Genomic DNA, 19,485 nt, shown 5'->3' with positions numbered 1-19,485 from the left:
GTGAAATACCAGTTCCCTCATTTTCATGGGAACTGAATTGTAACCACTGTTTTACCTTCAGCAGGGTGGCTTGTTTTCCTGATAGTATAGCATCGTTAACCTCAGAAAATCAAAATGCAAGGAAAGGGAAACATGGAACCTTTAACCAGTAAAATTACTTCAGAACTTAAGTTTGGTTTTCAGAGTCAGGTGACTAAGGCTCTTGAGATTATGTATCTACACAAAAATACTTACTGCAAGGAAATCCAGAGCATGGAATTAACATGTTTTCGCTCTGTTTAAATACACTGTAATTTAGCCATCACATTTACTGTAGTGTTAATGTGCTTAAGGGAAATGGTTGCAATAATGTTCTGTCAATTCATAGCCTTCAAAGAATCATAGAATAGAATAGTCTGCCTTGGAAGGGACCTTTAAAGGTCATGTAGTCCAACTCCCCTGCAATGAGCAGGGACATCTTCAACTAGATCAGGTTGCTCAGAGCCCCGTCCAACCTGACCTGGAATGTTTCCAGGGATGAGGCATCTACCACCTCTCTGGGCAACCTGTGCTGGTGTTTCACCACCGTCCTTGTGAACAATGGCTTCCTTAGATCTAGTCTGATTCTACTCTCTTTTAGTTTAAAACCATCACCCCTTGTCCTATTGCAACAGGCCCTGCTAAAAAGTCTGTCCCCATCTTTCTTAGAAGCCCCCTTTAAGTACTGGCAGGCTGCAGTAAGGTCTCCCCGGAGCCGCCTCTCCTCCAGGCTGAACAACCCCAACTCTCTCAGCCTGTCCTCGTAGGAGAGGTGTTCCACCCCGCTGATCATTTTTGTGTCCCTCTGGACCCTGTCCAACAGATTCATGTCTTTCCTGTGCTTCCTGTCTTCGCTATAAATTTTTCATGCAGCTGTAACCAAAGACATTTAGGCATATCTGCATTCTTTTTCCACAAAATTGAGTATTGATGGAATTAGCACAATGCATTTCAGAGGTTCATAATTTTTACTTTATGGACTTCATAGACAAGCAAAGAGAAAAATGAAATTAAAAACCCTTGAGAGAGATTTTATATTTGAGGTTCATAGTTCATAATAAGGTTGAATATTACCCACTCAAACAGTTGATTGGAACTCAAATGTGTATCCACACAAAGAGAGATTAGCTAATCCCTAAAAGAGTAGTTACTGTTAGTGTTTTGACTTCTGCTCAGTATTTATGCATTGGTAATTTCAGTTAGTACAAAATAAAATAATCTTTTTATCATGACTTAGACAGTGATTCATGGAATTTCTGGCAGTGATCAGTCCCAGATGCTTTGGGGAAGGCTGGAAGAACTCTGCAGTAGGCAGTTTAGCTTTTAACTTGAAATATGATGTAGAAGGTGGCTGGTATCACTCAGGATGTTACTGGGGTGTTCTAAACATGTTTAAAGAAGTACTAATACAGTGTCATCTTTTCAGCTTCCAAAGGCCCCTATTAGTCCTTGTTGACAGAAACATAGATTTAGCAACTCCTCTACATCATACTTGGACATACCAAGCTTTAGTGCATGATGTTCTGGTAAGAATAAATCTCATTTTGTTACCAAAACTATTTATTCACTCAGTTTGTTATTAAACTTAATACCAGATTCTCTCTTAATCCAAAATCTCTTTTGTCTGTTTTATTTGGAAGTTGTTCAGTAAAAAATAACTTGGAAGATTTTCTGTAGAAGGTTTATTTAGCAATAACTTCTAAAATGTTTAAAAAGTTGAAATCTCGATACTATCAAAAGATAGGTAATTCATCAATCCTTTTCTGAAGTAGTTCATGATCTTTTATGATATGTAAACTCCAAATTCTATGAAGTGCAAATCAGTTTTGAAAAATAAATGTTTTTAATGAATTTCTAAACCGATTTTAGTATTAGTCTGAATTTCTAAAAATATCTATTTCTGGTTTTCTCCACAAGGTGGTGTAGGTGTTCAATTTAGAGATACCAAGTGGTATATGACCCTACTGTGAGGAACCTAAACCAGATGTTTTAAAATAATGTTTTTGAAATTCAGATAGCCTTAAACCACTTTAATTTCCTCAAGTTTATTTTATAAAACCAGTAGTAGGAACGTACTTGAATGAAAGCAAATATTATTTACCTAAGATTTATGCATTTCTTATATAGTTACGGAGTAAATAATAAAATATAATATGATTAAGAATAATTACTATCTGTAGGCTTTTTTATATTGTAGAGTTAGTCATGCAAACCATTTCAATATCTAGGTTTGAGAAATAATTTGGTTTTATTATTGAGACTGTTAGAGGCATATGTAATATATGCACACGCACATAGGTGTTTGTATACAAAGCTGATTGTGAACTGTATAGTCATATATACAATGTTGTCCAGGAACTTGCATTGCTATGATGAAAATATTTTAGCACTAATGGGACACTTTCAAATTCTGTTTTATGTAATTCATTTCTTATGAAAGTCCCTTCTTTTTAACCTGAAGGTTGCTTTTTACAAATAATCAATTTTTAGTCTGGTTTCTTTAGGAAAGGCATACATGAAAAAAAACCCCACGGTTTGCACTCTGTTTTCTCCAATAACTGTTGAACTAGCTAGAGACTTGCAAATAGAAGTACTGAATTTCTACAGGTTTCTTTTGAAAATTGGTGAAAGTGTAGAAGATGGAAACCCAAATTAGAATTTTTACAGGTGTAAATGCTATTGCACAAGGTCTACACTTGTTTCGGTTTGTTACCTGCCGACCATTTAATCAGCAAATGCTCACTTACTAGATAGTAAATCCATACAAAGCTCCAAGTATTTGCCTCCTACTCAGCTGCTAGGTAGAGAAAGTAGTGTCGGGTGGCTTCAGGCATGTGTTGGGGTAGGACTTTGGTGCATCAAGATGCATTTGAGGAATCAAAGATGTAGTGGAAGCTGAGGACAGCTAGTCCTACAAATACGGAGGGGTATTAGAATAACACTAGAAGAATGATTTGAGGATCCTTGGATATTTATCTGTACTGCATCAGGCTTCAGTAGTTTCTCTAGAACAACTTGTTAAATGTTGCATCTAATTTTTGACTGAGTTGATAAGATTATGAATTTGTCCAGTGAAATTGTAACCAAGTGGCCTTTGAGTCCATGTCAAGGGCAAAAGCTTAATTTCAAAACCAGTCAAGTTATTCACCTTAAAGGGAAGCATGCCAGATTCTCACATATTTCATGAAATAATCACAGTAGCCTTTTAAAAGGCCATCAGTTGTAACTGTGAAAGTGTTACCAAGGTGATGATTATGTAAACTGTACTTTCAAATAAATTGTTTTTCATTTAAGCTCTCAGTTACAATGGTCCAGGAATTCTATGGGCTGTTGAACTAAATGCTAACCCAGCCACAAAGTTGTGTGCTGCGTCTGTTTAGATTATAATGGTGGTGTTTCTACACATAAACAGGCTTGTATGAAGAGTTCTCATTTCTGACTAAAAAACCTTTCAGGAGTGGATACAGAAAAATGGGAGGCATGGATAGAAAGCCTTTTAAAGACAAAATGGGGAGGTGAAAGGGGGAACACCAATCAATAACAATCATTTTGGTAAAACTCCTTGTAAATGCCAAAACTAACTTGGAAACTCAGGTCACTGGTGAGTTAAATTGAGCCAAAACATAGATGTCTGTTAAAAATTACAGATGAATTTGCAATCAGATTATTTTTTTTCCCTTTAAGTTTTTATTGAACATATGTACTTGAAAAATACTTTTTTTTTTTTTTTTTCTGAAACATTAAACACATCTTGTAAGATGAGGTTTGTGCTCATTGACTGCATGTGCTTCCTTTGAGTAGCTACTTGGCTTTGTTTATATTCTGGCATGGAACATCTATAGTATTTCATTTTGTGTGAACTCTGCCAAGGGATAACTAGAAACATTTAAAAATTTTATTTGACAATTTCCCTTACTGTGATCTAGTACTGTATACTGTAATGAACATGATAAAGTAGAATTTTATTTCTGGAAAAAAAAATCTATTCTAAAATATTCATGGCAGATTCTGCATAGTTGAAGATTTGACTCTATCATTATTTGCCAAGTGAAGAGCACCTTTGAAATACTAAACGTTTTTGAAAAGGGTTAGAATGAAGTCAGCAAGCGGAGTACTTGTTTATTTTTGTTGAAAACCAGAGGGAGTATGTATGCTGCAGAAAATACAGAGCTGTCCTTGGCAAAAGTAACAGGTGAAAGAACCAGAAGACGTATTATGTGAGCATAACTGTGTCATCTAGCAAAAAGATGTAGTTTCTAGATTCATGCATCTGTGGAAGAAGAAAAGCTATATGGAGAAGTAGCAGCTTTGTTGCAAACTGTTGCTTTATCATGCACTTCCTTTTTCACTAGTGTTTAAAAAAAATAGGGAAAGAGCTGTGAAGGTGTAGCTAAATAGTCCTCACAGTGGATATTCCTGTTGCTGATGCCGTGAGCTGCAGCATTGATACATTTGCTGTAGTTGTGTAAGTGAAATTTAGCCTTAGAAACATTTTTTGTCTGCAACACAGAAACTTTTGTTACTTTAAAGTGTTGGTCAGTCGTTTAGAGCCCAGTTATTGCTAAATAATTTATTTTTCCATACAGAAAGCAGTGTTCAGAGTTCAGTGTCAGAAGATTGCTTGCATATGAAACAGTCAGACATCTATCTTTGTTGCTTTGTTTGGTGTTTTTTCTATAAGTGTGAGTAATTTTGGAGTTCTTACATTGCTGCTGTTACATAATATCTGGTCAGTTCGTAAACTGTTTCCTGCCCTCTGATGAAATTCTAACAAGTAACTGTGTTAATATTTTGTAAGAAAATCTTCTAGAAGATACTTGGTTGAGTATACAAGGCTGATTAAATAATGAAAAACTGTCAAATATCTGCATAAGATTCCTCTTTTTTTTAGGATTTCCATTTGAATAGAGTTAACTTGGAAGAATCAACAGGAACGGAAAGTTCTCCAACAGGTGCTAGACCAAAGAAAAAAAATAAGAAGTCCTATGATTTAACTGCATCTGATAAATTTTGGCAAAAGCATAAGGGCAGGTAAGCTGTATATGTAGACAGTTTATATTAATTTAGTAAATACATATAAGTTCTAAGTATTCTTCATATTATGATAGTTCTATTTTTAAGCTTCTTTGAAAATATTTTTTGACGTTTGCTTTTCTTTAAGGAATGATCATTGTCAGTATTCATTGTCCAAATTAATTATTAGCTTTTTGTTACAGAGCACAAAATTGTTCATATCAAAATTATATAAAAATATTGGAAGCAGTAAATATATCGAAGAAAGTTTAAGTGAACCTACAGTAAGATGTCATTATTTTCACTGATTGGATACATCTGCGTGATTTGTGTATTGAAATTTCTGAAAACATTTTCATGATCATCATGCAACCCGTCTGGTTCTAGTGTTTCAATTTGTTGATTTAACTGAGCCTAATGCAGAGTATTGCATTAGTCCTTTTCCAGAGGTAGCTGAGTCTGTTCAGCAAGAACTGGAATCCTACAGAGCCCAAGAAGATGAAGTCAAAAGACTTAAAAGTATCATGGTAAGTTTTATCAGCTATATGTGTTTTATGTAAACTGTAATAGGACTTGTAGAGATCCTTAGCTCACTCTGTCACACACCCACCCCCAAATTATCAGCATGTGCGGAATTTTAGGCTTGATACAATCTTAAAAGTAGGACTAGAAGTACCATATTTCATGAGAAGGTTCGGTTTTGTGCTTTTATTGGCGTTACATTTATATAATTTCCAGAATAACTGTAAAACAGAATCCAGACATTAATACCATTGTGAGAAAATACGTTCGAAATACACTGACTCTGTTTGCATGTGTGATCTTTGTATTTATTATGACTGTTCTAATTCCTCTTTCCAAACCTTTCCTGAAAACCCAGGGTATAGAAGGGGAGGATGAAGGAGCAATAAGTATGCTTTCTGATAATACAGCTAAGCTAACTTCAGCTGTCAGGTAAGTAATCAATAATGCATTCTTGTTTAGTTAGTTGCAAACCATTTCTAAGTCTTTCTGACATTTCACTTTTAATATCCTTTGAAATAAATAGCTTTAAAAGTAAGCTATTCAGCTCAATAGTAGAGTTTAAGTGCTTTATAATTCTAGTAAAGTTCAATGCAATGTCCTGGAGAAGTACTTGCACATGTAACTTCCACAGCATGTGTGTGTGAGCCCTCTACACATGGCTTTGGAGTGTTTCCTCATCAAAGTTGAATAATCTAAGTGCATCATAGAATTGCATACACTCTTCCACCAGGAAAACGCAACTACCTACCTCTGCATGCCTTCCTTTAAAAAACTGTTAGTGAAATCCACTTCCTGAAGCATCTGTTTGCTTTGCACAGTGTATCATTAATTACATTTTTATTTATGTAGTTACTGTAATGTCTGTTGGCAAGGTTATAGTCATTAAGAACTCTGCATGGGAAATTTACTCTCCTGCTTTTGGAGACCTAGCCACCATAGATGATGCTGAAAGTCTGAGATTTAGACTTGTTCCTCATTGTAAACCTGTTTCTCATTCATTGATGCGTTGGAGATGAGAGATGTTCATTTTGCTGCCTTTTGCTAAGACCCCAGTCAGAAGGAAGAAGGAATGATAATTATTCTGAGGATAGATGGGATGATATGCCCAGTGTCCTGTGAAATCCAGCATGTGTCTGCATTAGTTAGTTGTCTCTTTGTGAGTTTCAAAAATTGTTTTGTATGCCATGCTGTGGTTAGAATTTGATTGGAATTAAAGGATGTGTGATGGATCAGACAGTTTCAAAAGAGTGAGCAGATGTTTCCAAGCTCCTCTTATAAAGTTCTAAAGTTTTGTACTTTCCAAGGTGCTGGTTTTCAGGTTAAGGCAGCAAGGTATGGAAGTGACAAGGATCAAAACCTTTAAGCTGAAAGCAAAAAAAATGAAATCATATGACTAAAGCTTCATCAGGAAGTTTTACTGTTCAGTTAGCCTCTATATAACTGTTTTCTGTAATCTGGCATTATTGAGGAAAATTTTATCCCCCTTCAGAAAAGTGTATAACACAGTAAACTCTCCTATTGCAGTGTTTCAGCTCTGATCTTCAGGATTATGCTGAGATGTCCAAATACCGTTAAAGTCTTAGATTTAGGCATGTTTCTGCTGGACAAATTAAACTAGGCTTTGCTGTTTTCTTCTCCATCATCTGCTAGTAGGAAGAAGATACCCGTCAGAGTTGTCTTAGGCTTTACAATTTCTAGAAAACTTTGGAATATCTATTTGTAATGAAAAAACAGAGGTTCTAACATAGAGGATCTCCTGTCTTTTTTTTTTTCTTCCTTTTTTTAAAATGCGGTCCTTTACAAAGACAGTACTTGCCACCTTCCAACTATAAAGTCATTAATGGCCAGTCCTCATAGGTAACTGATTTTGTAATTGCTTAAAGGAGGAAAGAAAGTATGGTTACTTAACTTTATGGTTCTTCATGACATGCAGTCAATGTCATTAAGTGCCTTCTCATGCACTTATTATAAACTGAATAAAAACACTGACTCTCCAGAGTGCTTTTGGATGTGAAAGTGTATAGACCCTGAGCAGTCTTTTACACGTGATATGTAAAAATGCCAGCAGTGAAAATCTGTAGATCACAACACCTTAAGTAAACTTAACCATTCAGTTTCCTATTTCACAAAAGACAAGATTTCAATCATGAATCCTGCATAGAGACTTGTGTTCTGTGCAGAAGCACCTGTGACAAATTCCAGGACATCCAGAGGTTCTATGTTTATTTGACAGATATTGTTATTATTTAATATTATTAGATAATTATTTGACATTATTTGATGTTATTTGGCAGATAGTATTATTTGGCAGATATTGACACTTCTATATGTATCAGACATGAACTAAATGTTGATTATAAGAGCCATAATTCTAGTAGATTATTTGTTTAGGTAAGCAGGGCATATGTCTGTTGTTGATCACAATCTTTCAATAGGAATATTATATTACCCACATTATGTGTATTTTTTTGTTAGTCAAGGTAAAAACCTGTTTTGCTACATTACATGTGGATAACATCCTTCTGTTACAAGAATCATTACATGTATACTTTAGTTACGATCCTACCATATTCTATAATTTTAGATTTTAATAATCTTTAAAGGTCCCTTCCAACCCAAACTGTTCTGTAATTCTATAAATTTTTTTGTACCAACTGTATACAATACACAATTCATCTAACTGTGCAACTCAGCAGGTTAGTTTGTATTTAATCTCTTCAGCTCTCTTCCAGAACTTCTGGAAAAGAAGAGGCTCATTGATCTTCATACAAATGTTGCAACAGCTGTTTTGGAGCATATAAAGGTATGATTGCTCTCCAACTTCAGTTTTCTTTCAGTAGTGCTCCTTGCTTGGAGAAATCTATTTGAGCAGGCAAAGTAAGATAAGAAAGCGAGCCTTTCAGTTGTGCTACCTTTTGCAGAAATCACTGTATAACATTACTTAGTGTTGAAGGGTGAGAGGGAATGAATTTTGAATGCCTCTGCATGGAAATCGAAGTAAAGATACCAGGTTTTCTTTCCTATGAGAATTTACTAGTATACTCTCATTTGGTTTTTATGATGGCCACAACCTTTATAGTGGGTTAAAGTCTTTCTACAATAAGTTTATGATGGAAGTGTTTTGTTTACTTTAGAAATAGGTGATTGCAAGTTATAACTTCAGTCTAAGCGATTTTCTGTTCTGTATGTGTTTGTCAGAAGGGTACTGTTTACTGTTCACCAATGAAAATGATACACAGAGGTGTGGCAATAATGATGCAAGTTACTAAACTGGTCTTTCAGGCAGGGTCTGCGTTTGATGTCTTGTGCATAATTTAAGCACTTCAGAAGGATGCTTGTCCTCTTTTCTGTTTAAGTCTGCTGCTCTTGTATCAGAGAGCTTGCAGGCGGTTTCAGTATCAAGTAAAGCCCATGGTTACTATTAGTATAACTTGGAAGATGGATCTGTTTTCGCAGTATGAGAACAGAAATTATAGATGAGGCTTTCAGAAATTATGAAATTCTGTTTTTGAAAGTGATTCAAGCACCAAGTCTCACTGAAAATGAATAGTTTACCCCATGCTATTTATAACTCATGGAAGACGATGGATTTTGAAGCTAACTTTAACATTTGTAAAATGCGTAAGATCTGTCCTCAGTTATTACTGCTACTGAATTTTTTAAAACTAAGTACTCTAAATGAACAAAGGATTCATTCTGAATTTTAACAAATAAATTAATTTTACATATTTATAAAATCGGGGAAGAGATATAAGTGTGTCTCTGTTTGGCTCATTACTGTAGGAGCTAGTTTATGTGTTTTTGCAGTATTACGCATGTCAATTTTCATATCTAGCAATTTAAAAGCAGTGCATTAATACCATTGAAAATGAGGTTGACAATACTGATATTTTATTTGATGCTGTGTCTATAAATTCACTTTTCTAAGAAAGATACTGAGATGGTAATGACAGGCCTACACCAGTAGTATTTTGTATATTATTTGTCAGATGGAAGCCAGGTTTCAGAGCAGGATGTGGAGTGGCAGTAACATCTGTTTTGTTCGCCAGTGTCCTCTTGGCGATGGACTGAAGTCAGATGTGCTTGTTCATTCTCCATTACGCAATAGTGACACACTTTTCTGTTACCTAGAAGTGGAAGGAATTACCTTAGGGTCCCTCTGCTATAGCACTCTACAGAAAGACCCTTAGGCTCTCTCTTCTGACAGGGAGCCTTCTATTAGAGAGTTTCCAGGAGTGGTGATCCATTTCTCCATAAATGATTCTTAATTCTGGTATGGCAAAGTGCTCAGTGCTTGTTGTATAGGTATCAAAGAAGATTGAGAGACAAATGAGCATGCAGTTTCTTCAATATATTGATGATACGTGCATCTGTATCATATTTTCTTTTAGTTTAGAAAGAATCATTTCCTTCATCTCTAGATATTTAGGAAACTATCTTAAAACTCAAACTAATGCAGAAGCACACATTTTTTTCTCTTGGAATTTACCTACACTAAAGCCATATCACTAAAGGAGTGTAAAGTTTCTTCCAACTGCTTTGTCCTGTCCATTTTCACCCCTCTTTTCACTCTCCAGTTTTATAAAAAGTATCTTTCTATCTTGAGCTATGGAATGTTAACGTGCGGGATGATAGGCTACCTAATGGATTCCTCAAATACTCTCAAAAAGGGAAATAGCTCAGCCAGTTTTTGATGGCACCTTCTGTTGGCTGTGGTTAATAGGTTTTATATACAGTTAAATAATTAAACCAGATTAGCATAAGAGATAATTTTTTTGGCAAGTGCCCGGTCATGAGGAGCTAGTGAGGCATCCTGCTTTTCTGGTTACTATATTTTCACTTTTAAAATAATGTGGAAGCACATTCATACTTTAAAATAGACTGTTTGCATTCTCCATTACAGTTTTTTTGCTACATTAAGTATTGAGAATTTTTCTTCACTACTTATATGAGAATCAGTGCAAAGAATGCGCTGAGACCTGCTCTAGGTATACTAACTGAATTCAATGTTTCTTGTGGTTATATTTTTTAGTGTTGAGTTTACAGCTTCTTTCCACGTTCTCTTGGATCGTTTTCTAAGACACAGCAAGAGGAAACCAGAAATTAATCACATACTCAGGGGTCCTGGCAGTTTTCTGGCATATCTAAGTGTTTAGTGAAATAATGGAAAGAATGCATCACTTTTTTCACTAGGAGAACCATCAAGTATTTATTGTCAGTGCTTAGAACAAATGCATCCTTGTTTTGCATTGATTGTTTTTTTCTCGAAAGAAGCTGCTGACTGAAGGACCGTACCCAACAGATAACAGATTTAGGACTAGAATTATGGATATCTTTCCAGCTGTTTTAGAGTTTCAAGTAATGCTTATCTTTGCATGTCATTCTAATATGAATACTAGGATTACTGAATTATATTAAATCGTGGCATATAAAAAGATGTGCATGTACACTTGTCTAAAATGGTTCATGGGAGAGGAGGTAGATTAGATCACACCTTGCTAGAATTCTGTACATATGAATTTAAATGGCGGATTTTAATGTGAATTATTATCTGTCTTAGATTACTTACACCTGATTGGTTTAGGTTATTTTTTTTAATCCTGCATAATTTTGTTATCATGTATCTCCGATTTTGCTTGATCTCAAGGCCTGATACTTTGAATGACTCCATTATTGGGATTGCCCATAGCCTTTCAAATTATCAAACTCATATTTTGTAAAGGGATTCCACTATTTTAACTACTCTTGTTTTAAATGAGGTTACATTTTTGTCGTACTGTGTGAACAGAAATGGTATGTGTTTGTGAAATATGTATGTCACAGTGGTCCAGTTTTTCTGTAGTTCAGAACTGATAACTAAGTAACTTTCCAGTAAACATCATTTTTTTCTGAGTTCAGTTACAGTGACCTTTCTGGCATCATTCTGTGCCATTCAGTCAAAGGGAGCTGGCTGTAGCTGCCACTTGCAGCCTTCTCCCAGAATTGCTCTTTGTCATGATAGGAGCACACTATAATTACCTGACCAACCTCACTAATGCTGGGGGCTGTTATTTCTGATTGTTTTCTGTCCGTATCTTTAAGAAATTCATTCCGTGATTTCTTAGAAAATTTATTTTCTCTTCTTCTGCATGTTCTCTCTTTCTCTCTGAAAGGATGAACCTTTGTCTGTTAAGATGGTAGGAGAGTCTCCAACAAATCCTTGCAAAAATGGCCCTCTAAGAGGTTTCAATGTGTCCTGCTACCACCTCTCTGCTTAAAAGAGAAGGAATTTTATGTTCATTTTGGAGTACAGTGCTCAGGTAGAGATTCATAATGCACTTCAGTAATTTTCCCTTAACTAAGTTTTGGCATACAAAGACCTTGTTTCTAAAGATGCTAAGTTGGAAGCTTTCACAAATATATTTTTAAAAAATAACAAAGCAAGCTGAAGTGTAATGCTTTGACTACAATACAGATCCTCTCCCTGAATTGGCAGCCGGAAGATTTTCTGAATTGTTTGGTGTGGAATAAGATGTCATGTTAAGAAATTAGGAGCATGAGCCAGAAACAGAGTAACTGCAAATGTAAATGCATCTTGATTTTGTTATTGGTCTTTTTATTTTTTTTCTTCAACTTGCTTGCCACTTTGGCCCATAAGAACCTCTTCTTTGCTGTCTTTTTTTATTAAATCTACAGGATTGTTTAGCTCCCATTCCCCAGCTTTTCCTCTTGGCATGTCTGTGAGTTTGCCATTGAGTAAGCAAAATTGCACTTTCTTAAATTAAATGGGACGTCTGCTTCTTATCAGCACTTCTTAGACAAGTTGGCTCTTTGGGAAGTAACTGTCTCATTGATGTGGCATGTATGGGAAATCTGTCAAAAGGTAACTAGTAGTGCTTAAGGCTATTCAGTAATGCACATGAAATTTGATTAGGTGTCCATCAATTTCTAGCAAAACAGTATAAGAAAAATATTGCTCTAATTAGCATCTTTGCTAGTAACCTTGGTTAGTTATCTAGTGGGGAAAAAATCAAGTAGACTCACCATATTAATCCATTTCTTTAGTTCGTGCTTATGTTGCATCAAAAAGAGAGTATTGGAAATTTTATATTGCTGCTTAACCTCTGATGTCCCTATTGTGGATAGAAATAAAGGACCTGAAGTTTTAGGATTTTTTTTTTTCCCCTCAAAGAGCGATAAATTAACATTTAATAAGTAATTGTCCAAAACTTTTGAAGAGAATGAGTGTATATGTACCGTTAATTTTTCAGTTTAGGATCAAAGTAGAGCAAATATGTGCAACCAATGAGTTTTCTTTACTGCAGATAGTCTGTTTTGTTTGATAGTCTTAGCCAAACAGTCATAAAGTTACAAGAAGGTTGAGAAGAATTTTATCTAGTTTGTGCTCCAAATAAGTTAACAACTGTAAATCTGTTCTTACATTTGAAAGTACCTCATGTTTGAATTACATAATTGTGTTTAAAATTTGATCTGTAAACAAACAGTGAATTAATGTCTTTTTTTAATGTTTTACATTTTTACATGCTATCTGAATAAATTTGTCTTAAACAGATCACCAGCTAAGATAATACGGGCATTGCCAAACTCAACAATAATATATTTATCTTAAGATTGAGTTTCCACATTTCAAGACAATCCTTTGTTTGTTGGATGCCTTTTGTCTGGAAAAATATTTTAAACTTAAAAACATTGAATTTAGCTCCATGTAAGGAGATACAAATGTAGTTAAAACACAAAAAGCAAGTGAATGTAATGGAAAGACTACAAAAATTGTAGTAGTTTCTTTGCAATTGTTTTATCTCTCTAGAGAGAGTAAAGAAAACTGTAACGCAGATAGTCTCCAAGATGCTGTAGAATTGAAGTCACAGAACGTGTCTGACGTGCCGGATACCAAATTGCATCTGAAGTAAGGACTTTGAAAAAGGCTGGTAGTTCAGTTCTATTTCGACTTGAAACTAGTGTAACATAACCACTGATAATCATTTTAACTTGGGCTAAATACAGGATTAATCCAAGGTGTTACAGTAGTGTAAATACCAAAATTTGGCTGTGACTACTCTTCTAACATGAGTTCAAGGTAAATACAGCTTGAAAGCTCTAGCATTTTCTTGGTCAGTTCATATGTAGTTGTAGTCACTGTGACAAACAACAGAAGACATCCTTCTGCCCCTAAAAGTAGCAAGTGGTCATTTTTTGAGCACTTTTCATGGTAATTTACTTTATAAGCTGTAACTACAAGCTTCCAGAATGGCTTTAAGTTAAGTTGCTGTTCTGCAAGTAACTGCTGTTCTCAATGAGTTCAGCAGAGAATGAGAAAGAGAAGTGTCATATAGCTACCTGTATCATAGGCTGATTGCCAAAGGCTTTCCATATTAAAATATTATTGTGATTTACCTCTTCTTTTATTTTGTATTCTTATCTCCAACTCTTTTTTTGATGAACTTACAATATTCAGAAGGTGAAATAGCCTAATATCCTTGGGATAGAGAAGTACCATTTTTACCTTTTTTTTTCCTTTTTTTCCTTTCTTTTTTTGGGGGTAGTGGTGAAATACCTTTTTTTTTTAAACTCTGTTTCCTTACGCGTGATCTCAGGAATAATTTTAGTAGAATTCAAAAACATACGAAAACCAGACTTCTACAGTTTTTATGTTGTCATTACAGCAACCACTGCACTGGGTTAGAAGGTGCCATAACAGTTTTGCATGCCTTGGCATTATCAGGCAAAATTTCCCAAATCTCTTAACCCAAGAAAAGCCGTGGTCGCTCTTGCCTCAATCTGGCGATATCATTTCAGTCTCACAACAGGTATAATGTGGAGCTGAAACGCTTCCAAGGCCACGAGAAGGAGGTCCGCTCTGCCGGTCTCCTCTGTGAGCCAATACATAACTGAATGTGTCCAAACACCAGGATTTAGTTAGTTACCAGATATTAAGGTTTTGTAAGCTGAGTAGTTGTAACATTTGTTGTGATGCTAGATTTTAATGTTCAAATGCTCATAATGATCTGTGATGTAATGGAAGTTTTTAAAATAAGTTTTGGAATGCATTTTTCTATCTTTAAATTGTACGCTTATGATATGATGGTCGAGAATTGCAAAGCTTGGCAGTGTGTGCAGATGTGTGGCAATGCAGTCATTAGTTGCATGGTCATGTGATGTCTCCATAAAGCTTTTGCCTTTTTAATTTTGTGCAGTCGCAGTGCCATCCTCTCTAAAAAAGGATTTTCACAACTTGATCTACGTGTGTCATTGTATAATGAGAGACTTCTTTTCCAGTATTAACAAGATAATCTAATTATGAGGTCCTCCATCTTTGGCCTGAATGAATTATTGTAAGCCTTTGATCTGAGGTAGTTATTTCAGTACCAGCCCAAGTTGGCAGGTGCCACCTCTGCTCTGGGATGGCACCTTAATCTATTTAGGAACTTCCCACATTTATCTGCATTGAGTTATTGCCTCGTTGACTGAGAGACTTGAGGTTCAGCATCAATTGACATAATATTCACTTGAACATTATTTTTTCCTATTACAGCATAACACTACATATGATGGCATGTAGTTTTCAGCTGTGGCAAAATCATAGTTGAAAACAAAGCCCCTTTTCCAGTTTAATATTTGCATGCCAGACATCCCTTGCTTAACTTGCATTTTCACTTTTAATATGAGAATTACAAAAGTGTCGAATTTCTAAGACTTAATAAAAGTATATTATAATGCAAACATTAGTGTTTTTTACTGGTAATTTAAAAATAATTTTTTAAAAACACTATTGATAACTAAAATTATGTACCTTTTTAAAGAGGAACTAAAACTATATACCTTTTTAAAGAGGAAATAAATATTTTTTCACAGTGTTAAATGTTAACCCTAACACTTACTCTTAAACAGAGTCGAAAGCTGGATGTGTATTTTGAATATGAGGAAAAAATAATGAGCAAATCCACTCTGGATAAATCTCTACTGGACATGATTTCTGACCCAGATGGTGAGTACTTTAAATCTGAGCTCAGTATAAAATTTGTTAAGATATACAAATAATCTATACCTAGTGGGACTTCAGGGTTGGTAAAGAGCTTATGTGCAAATTGTGCAAGACTTCTAAAGAAAATCAGCTTTTTATTGATTTTTAGTATAGCGGTCTAGAGTTTAGTATTTTGATTGAGTAATATCCAAAACATTGGCAACTTCTGCAGCTCCACTAAAATCCTTTCCTAACTCCTTGTTTCTGAAGGTCAAAATATTTTTACTTTTGTGCTTCTCCAACATTTATTAGTATAATATGGAATTGTGTGGTCTGAACAATACTGATTCTTTAAAATCCTACTTCATGTTTTATAACGCATACATACCTCACAAACAGAATGAAAAGGGGCATTTCATTGAATTTCGTTAGATCAAGGGGTTGTAATGTAGGTACCTCTTGCTTGTGTGAGGAAAAAGATGGGTGGGAGAGACAGGAAGCAAGACGCAGATTGGCCATTTCACTGAGAGACTCACCTGAAGTTTTGCATGGGTTGGCCCAGTTGTGGCATGTCTGTTTTCATCGTCTTAAGAACAAGGCATCCCAGCTCCTGTTTCATAGATGGTTCATACATAACAAAGCTTTACGCACTGGGTGATACTCAGATTCTCTACGAGCAGGAGTCACTAGGGGTCTTTCTGTTAAAGGCTGAGACCAGACTAGGTTCTCAGCTTTTCATGGTATCACAGCATCAACTCTTGTTTAAACCTCTCACAACTTGAGGTATGTCACAACCCTCTGACGGATTTCAATATGATCTGATACCAGTTGGCTAGAACAAAATAACCTGCAGAGCAAGACGGCAAAACTTAAGTTATGACCACTGGCCTGTCTGCATATTGGCAAGTCTGTTGGCAAACATCAAGCATTTAGAGACCCAGGGTTCCTGCTCTTTTCCCAGTATGCTCTTTAAGAAAATGTTTTGTTACTGCATGCTTATGTGTGTAGTCTTGTAGCTACATACTGGACATAATGTCTGCTTGGAGTTTGTATAATGATTCATATTTATAGAAAGAGTATATATGAATCCTGCTGACTTTTTAAAAAACCTTTTGCTAGTGTCTGTGCTATAGAATCAAAAAGTAGTAGAAGCCTTTTGATTCACGGCTGGTAGAAGTCTGAGATCTGATTTTACAGATCTCATATTGGGTCAAGTCTAGAAACTAACAGACTTTCAGAAAATCTAATGTCAGGCATCAATCTGTAATTCAGTACAGACATTCATTGTTAATGTGACGCTAATAAGAATATGTACAATCTGTACAGGCATCACTACCAACTAGTCCTTTTCCGTGTTCAGAATTAACATGTTCATGTACTACTTTGAATTCAGCTTTTATGTTTGTGTGAACTTAGATATGAAAACAGAAGTTACTGTGCTTGCTAGTATTTCCTACTGGATCGTTTACTTTTTACCTGAATCCACATTTTCTATGTGTTTTTAGATTGCAGTATAAAGCAAATTGTTTTTCAAGCCTGATGTATCATATCGACATTGCTATTAGCAAAAAGCTCCTGGTTTTTACACAAAAGAAAGATTAGATTTCCAAACTGGAGTTTTCCTTCATAAGCTAAGTATTCAGGTGTTCACAGTAGCAAGTTAGCATTTCATATGTGTTGCCTAGGTTTAAGAGAAGTTGGTATAACAAAAGAATTTAAGTTAAATCACAGCAATTATTTCCAGGCATGCTATCATATAAAACTGGCCAGCTTCCTATTGTGTGATTCACTGAGAAATACCAGCAGAAACCATTTTGAAGGAATAATGCATCAAGTCTTCCAATGCTTTCAGTGGTGAACTACTTGTTTGCATTATCTGTGGGGATACTTGTCTTGTGGACAGTGATACCTGCAGAACTCTTCACAAAAGCACTTAGACGTAACCACTTGAAGCTTCAGGCTTTCAGATCCCATTTCTTCCAGTGTTGTACTAATCTACCACTCAGGGCTATTAACTACCTCCCAGATCAGTGGATATTATTATATCCTGGAGTAGTGACTAGGTACTGGTTTTGCTTTGCTCTAGTAATTAATCAGTAGCCCTAAAAGCTGCCTGCTGTTTTTTGAGTGGAAAATGAAATTGTTCTTTTCTAGGTTTACCAAGTTAAGTTTTCTTCAGAACATTTATCATTCCCCCTCTCCATGCTGTTGCAGACCATAGCCTAGAAAAAATAGTGAACGTTTTGCAGGCAACTGACCTAGGTCTTACAGCTGTTTATCGCAACCATGATTTACATTAGTAGTATGTCAAGAGTAAAGTACTTTTGCCAAAGTGGTTTTCCTAAGATTTAGTAAAATGTACACAATACAAACACAGATTTTTTTTAAAAAAAATATTATTTTTTTAGTAAGACAAAATATTACTTACACTCATGTGTGAGACCACTTAATGCTCCTGTGAGCACAAACCTTCAAGGACTTTTGTAGACACGGTGAATAGGCCAAGCCAGGGGATTCCGGGTGAAACTGAAACTTAGTGACCAGCAGAGTATAAACAAGGTATAAACTGGCAAGCTGGAAACTAAGTTTCCAACTCAGTTACAGATACCAAAGTCAGTTACACTGTATATTTAGAATGTTTAAGTGCATTTTTTACCCACATGAACTCCAAGTGGGTGTCTACCTTGAAAGCTGACTTTTGGTTTAGCTAGTACAAAGTTGCTTCAGTTCTTGATCGTCTGGCTTACTGGTAAAGGCTAATAAAACTTATTTCCCAGAAGAAATTGTACCATGTTCATTATGACAGCGCTTACTCTTAACTTCTGCCAAACTAAATATATGCTCACATTGTAAACAGAAGTTGCAGATTAGATTAGATGATCCCCTGCTGACATGATCCACATTCCATAGTGGGGGGAAAAAACCCAAAACAAAAAAACTGGAAAAATGATCTTTTTTTTCTTTCCCACAAGTACAAGAAAGTGCATTTTAATAAAATGTTGTAGTATATCTAAAGGTATTAAGCATTTTTAATGAAGTATTGGATTACAAATTTGAAATGTTTGAGAAGTTATACTTCTGAATCTTCATTTGAAACGATGATTGTAATTATTGTCTAGAAAAAAGTCAGTAGTGTTCAAAATTTGCTGTAGTAGATTATAGTCTAAGTAACACAGGGATGGCCATATCATTGTTTTGATCTGGCAGAGGTGAATTTTGATTGCCATTGGTAATACTTCCCCTGAATTTGTAGCAGTGTTTTTTTTTCCAACAAGTGGTGTGACAAAAGATGATTCAGGAGATGAAGGCAAGTTGGAAGTTCAGGAATTTTTTCCTGACCAAAAGTTCACATAAGTGCTTCTGCAGCCCTCAAGTGTTTCAGTACAGTCAACCACAGAGCTGCATAACAAATTGTAGAGCTAAAAAATAATGTGCTGTGGCTTTTACTTTTATGATTTTTCTTTAATCTCTTCTTTCATGGGTCTACTCCCTGCTAATGCTTGCAATCCCCACATAAAATAAGACATAATGCCACTAAATAACTTATTTATTATGTTATTTGAAGAATAATATTCGCTATAAGCAAAAGCGGAAGGTGTAAGTAAAAAGTGTAAGTAAACTTTCAGAAACAGTGAGCCAGTCTAACCCAACTTTTAATAAAATTGCTGAATGTCTTTCTACCATTTTATACAGGACATGACTATAGATAACAATTATTGTCATAACTAGAGATCTGAATGCACATACATATTATTACTGAAGAGCAATTAACATAGAAGCATAGTTACAATTGTAGTTTTTAATTTTTTTTTTCACTGCAGCAGGAACTCCAGAAGACAAAATGCGATTATTTCTTATCTATTACATAAGCTCAGCTCAGGCACCTTCGGAGGTATGTATGTTCTTTACAGTTTCCAACATCAAATTGTACCACACACGATTTTTCTGTGTCATTTCAGCACTAAATA

General features: G+C 35.3%; 1 protein-coding gene across 2 annotated transcripts in view; it reads left to right on the top strand.

Annotated features, from left to right (window-relative positions):
- Positions 1 to 19,485, top strand: part of SCFD1 (sec1 family domain containing 1) — a gene marked incomplete at both ends in the record, with an annotated part of 53,783 nt that overhangs the window by 16,165 nt on the left and 18,133 nt on the right. For both annotated transcript variants that reach the window (XM_082001076.1, XM_082001077.1), the window contains 7 exons: positions 1,445 to 1,544; positions 4,910 to 5,049; positions 5,468 to 5,558; positions 5,912 to 5,985; positions 8,278 to 8,359; positions 15,445 to 15,541; positions 19,339 to 19,409. In XM_082001076.1, coding sequence (XP_081857202.1) covers positions 1,445 to 1,544; positions 4,910 to 5,049; positions 5,468 to 5,558; positions 5,912 to 5,985; positions 8,278 to 8,359; positions 15,445 to 15,541; positions 19,339 to 19,409 — 655 coding nt within the window. The remainder of the gene's footprint in view (positions 1 to 1,444; positions 1,545 to 4,909; positions 5,050 to 5,467; positions 5,559 to 5,911; positions 5,986 to 8,277; positions 8,360 to 15,444; positions 15,542 to 19,338; positions 19,410 to 19,485) is intronic.

Source organism: Phaethon aethereus (genome assembly GCF_964289735.1).
Source record: "Phaethon aethereus genome assembly, chromosome: 5".
NCBI classification, from domain to species: domain Eukaryota; kingdom Metazoa; phylum Chordata; class Aves; order Phaethontiformes; family Phaethontidae; genus Phaethon; species Phaethon aethereus.
Note: the sequence above shows the minus strand (reverse complement) of the source record. Positions and strands in the feature narration are given on the sequence as shown.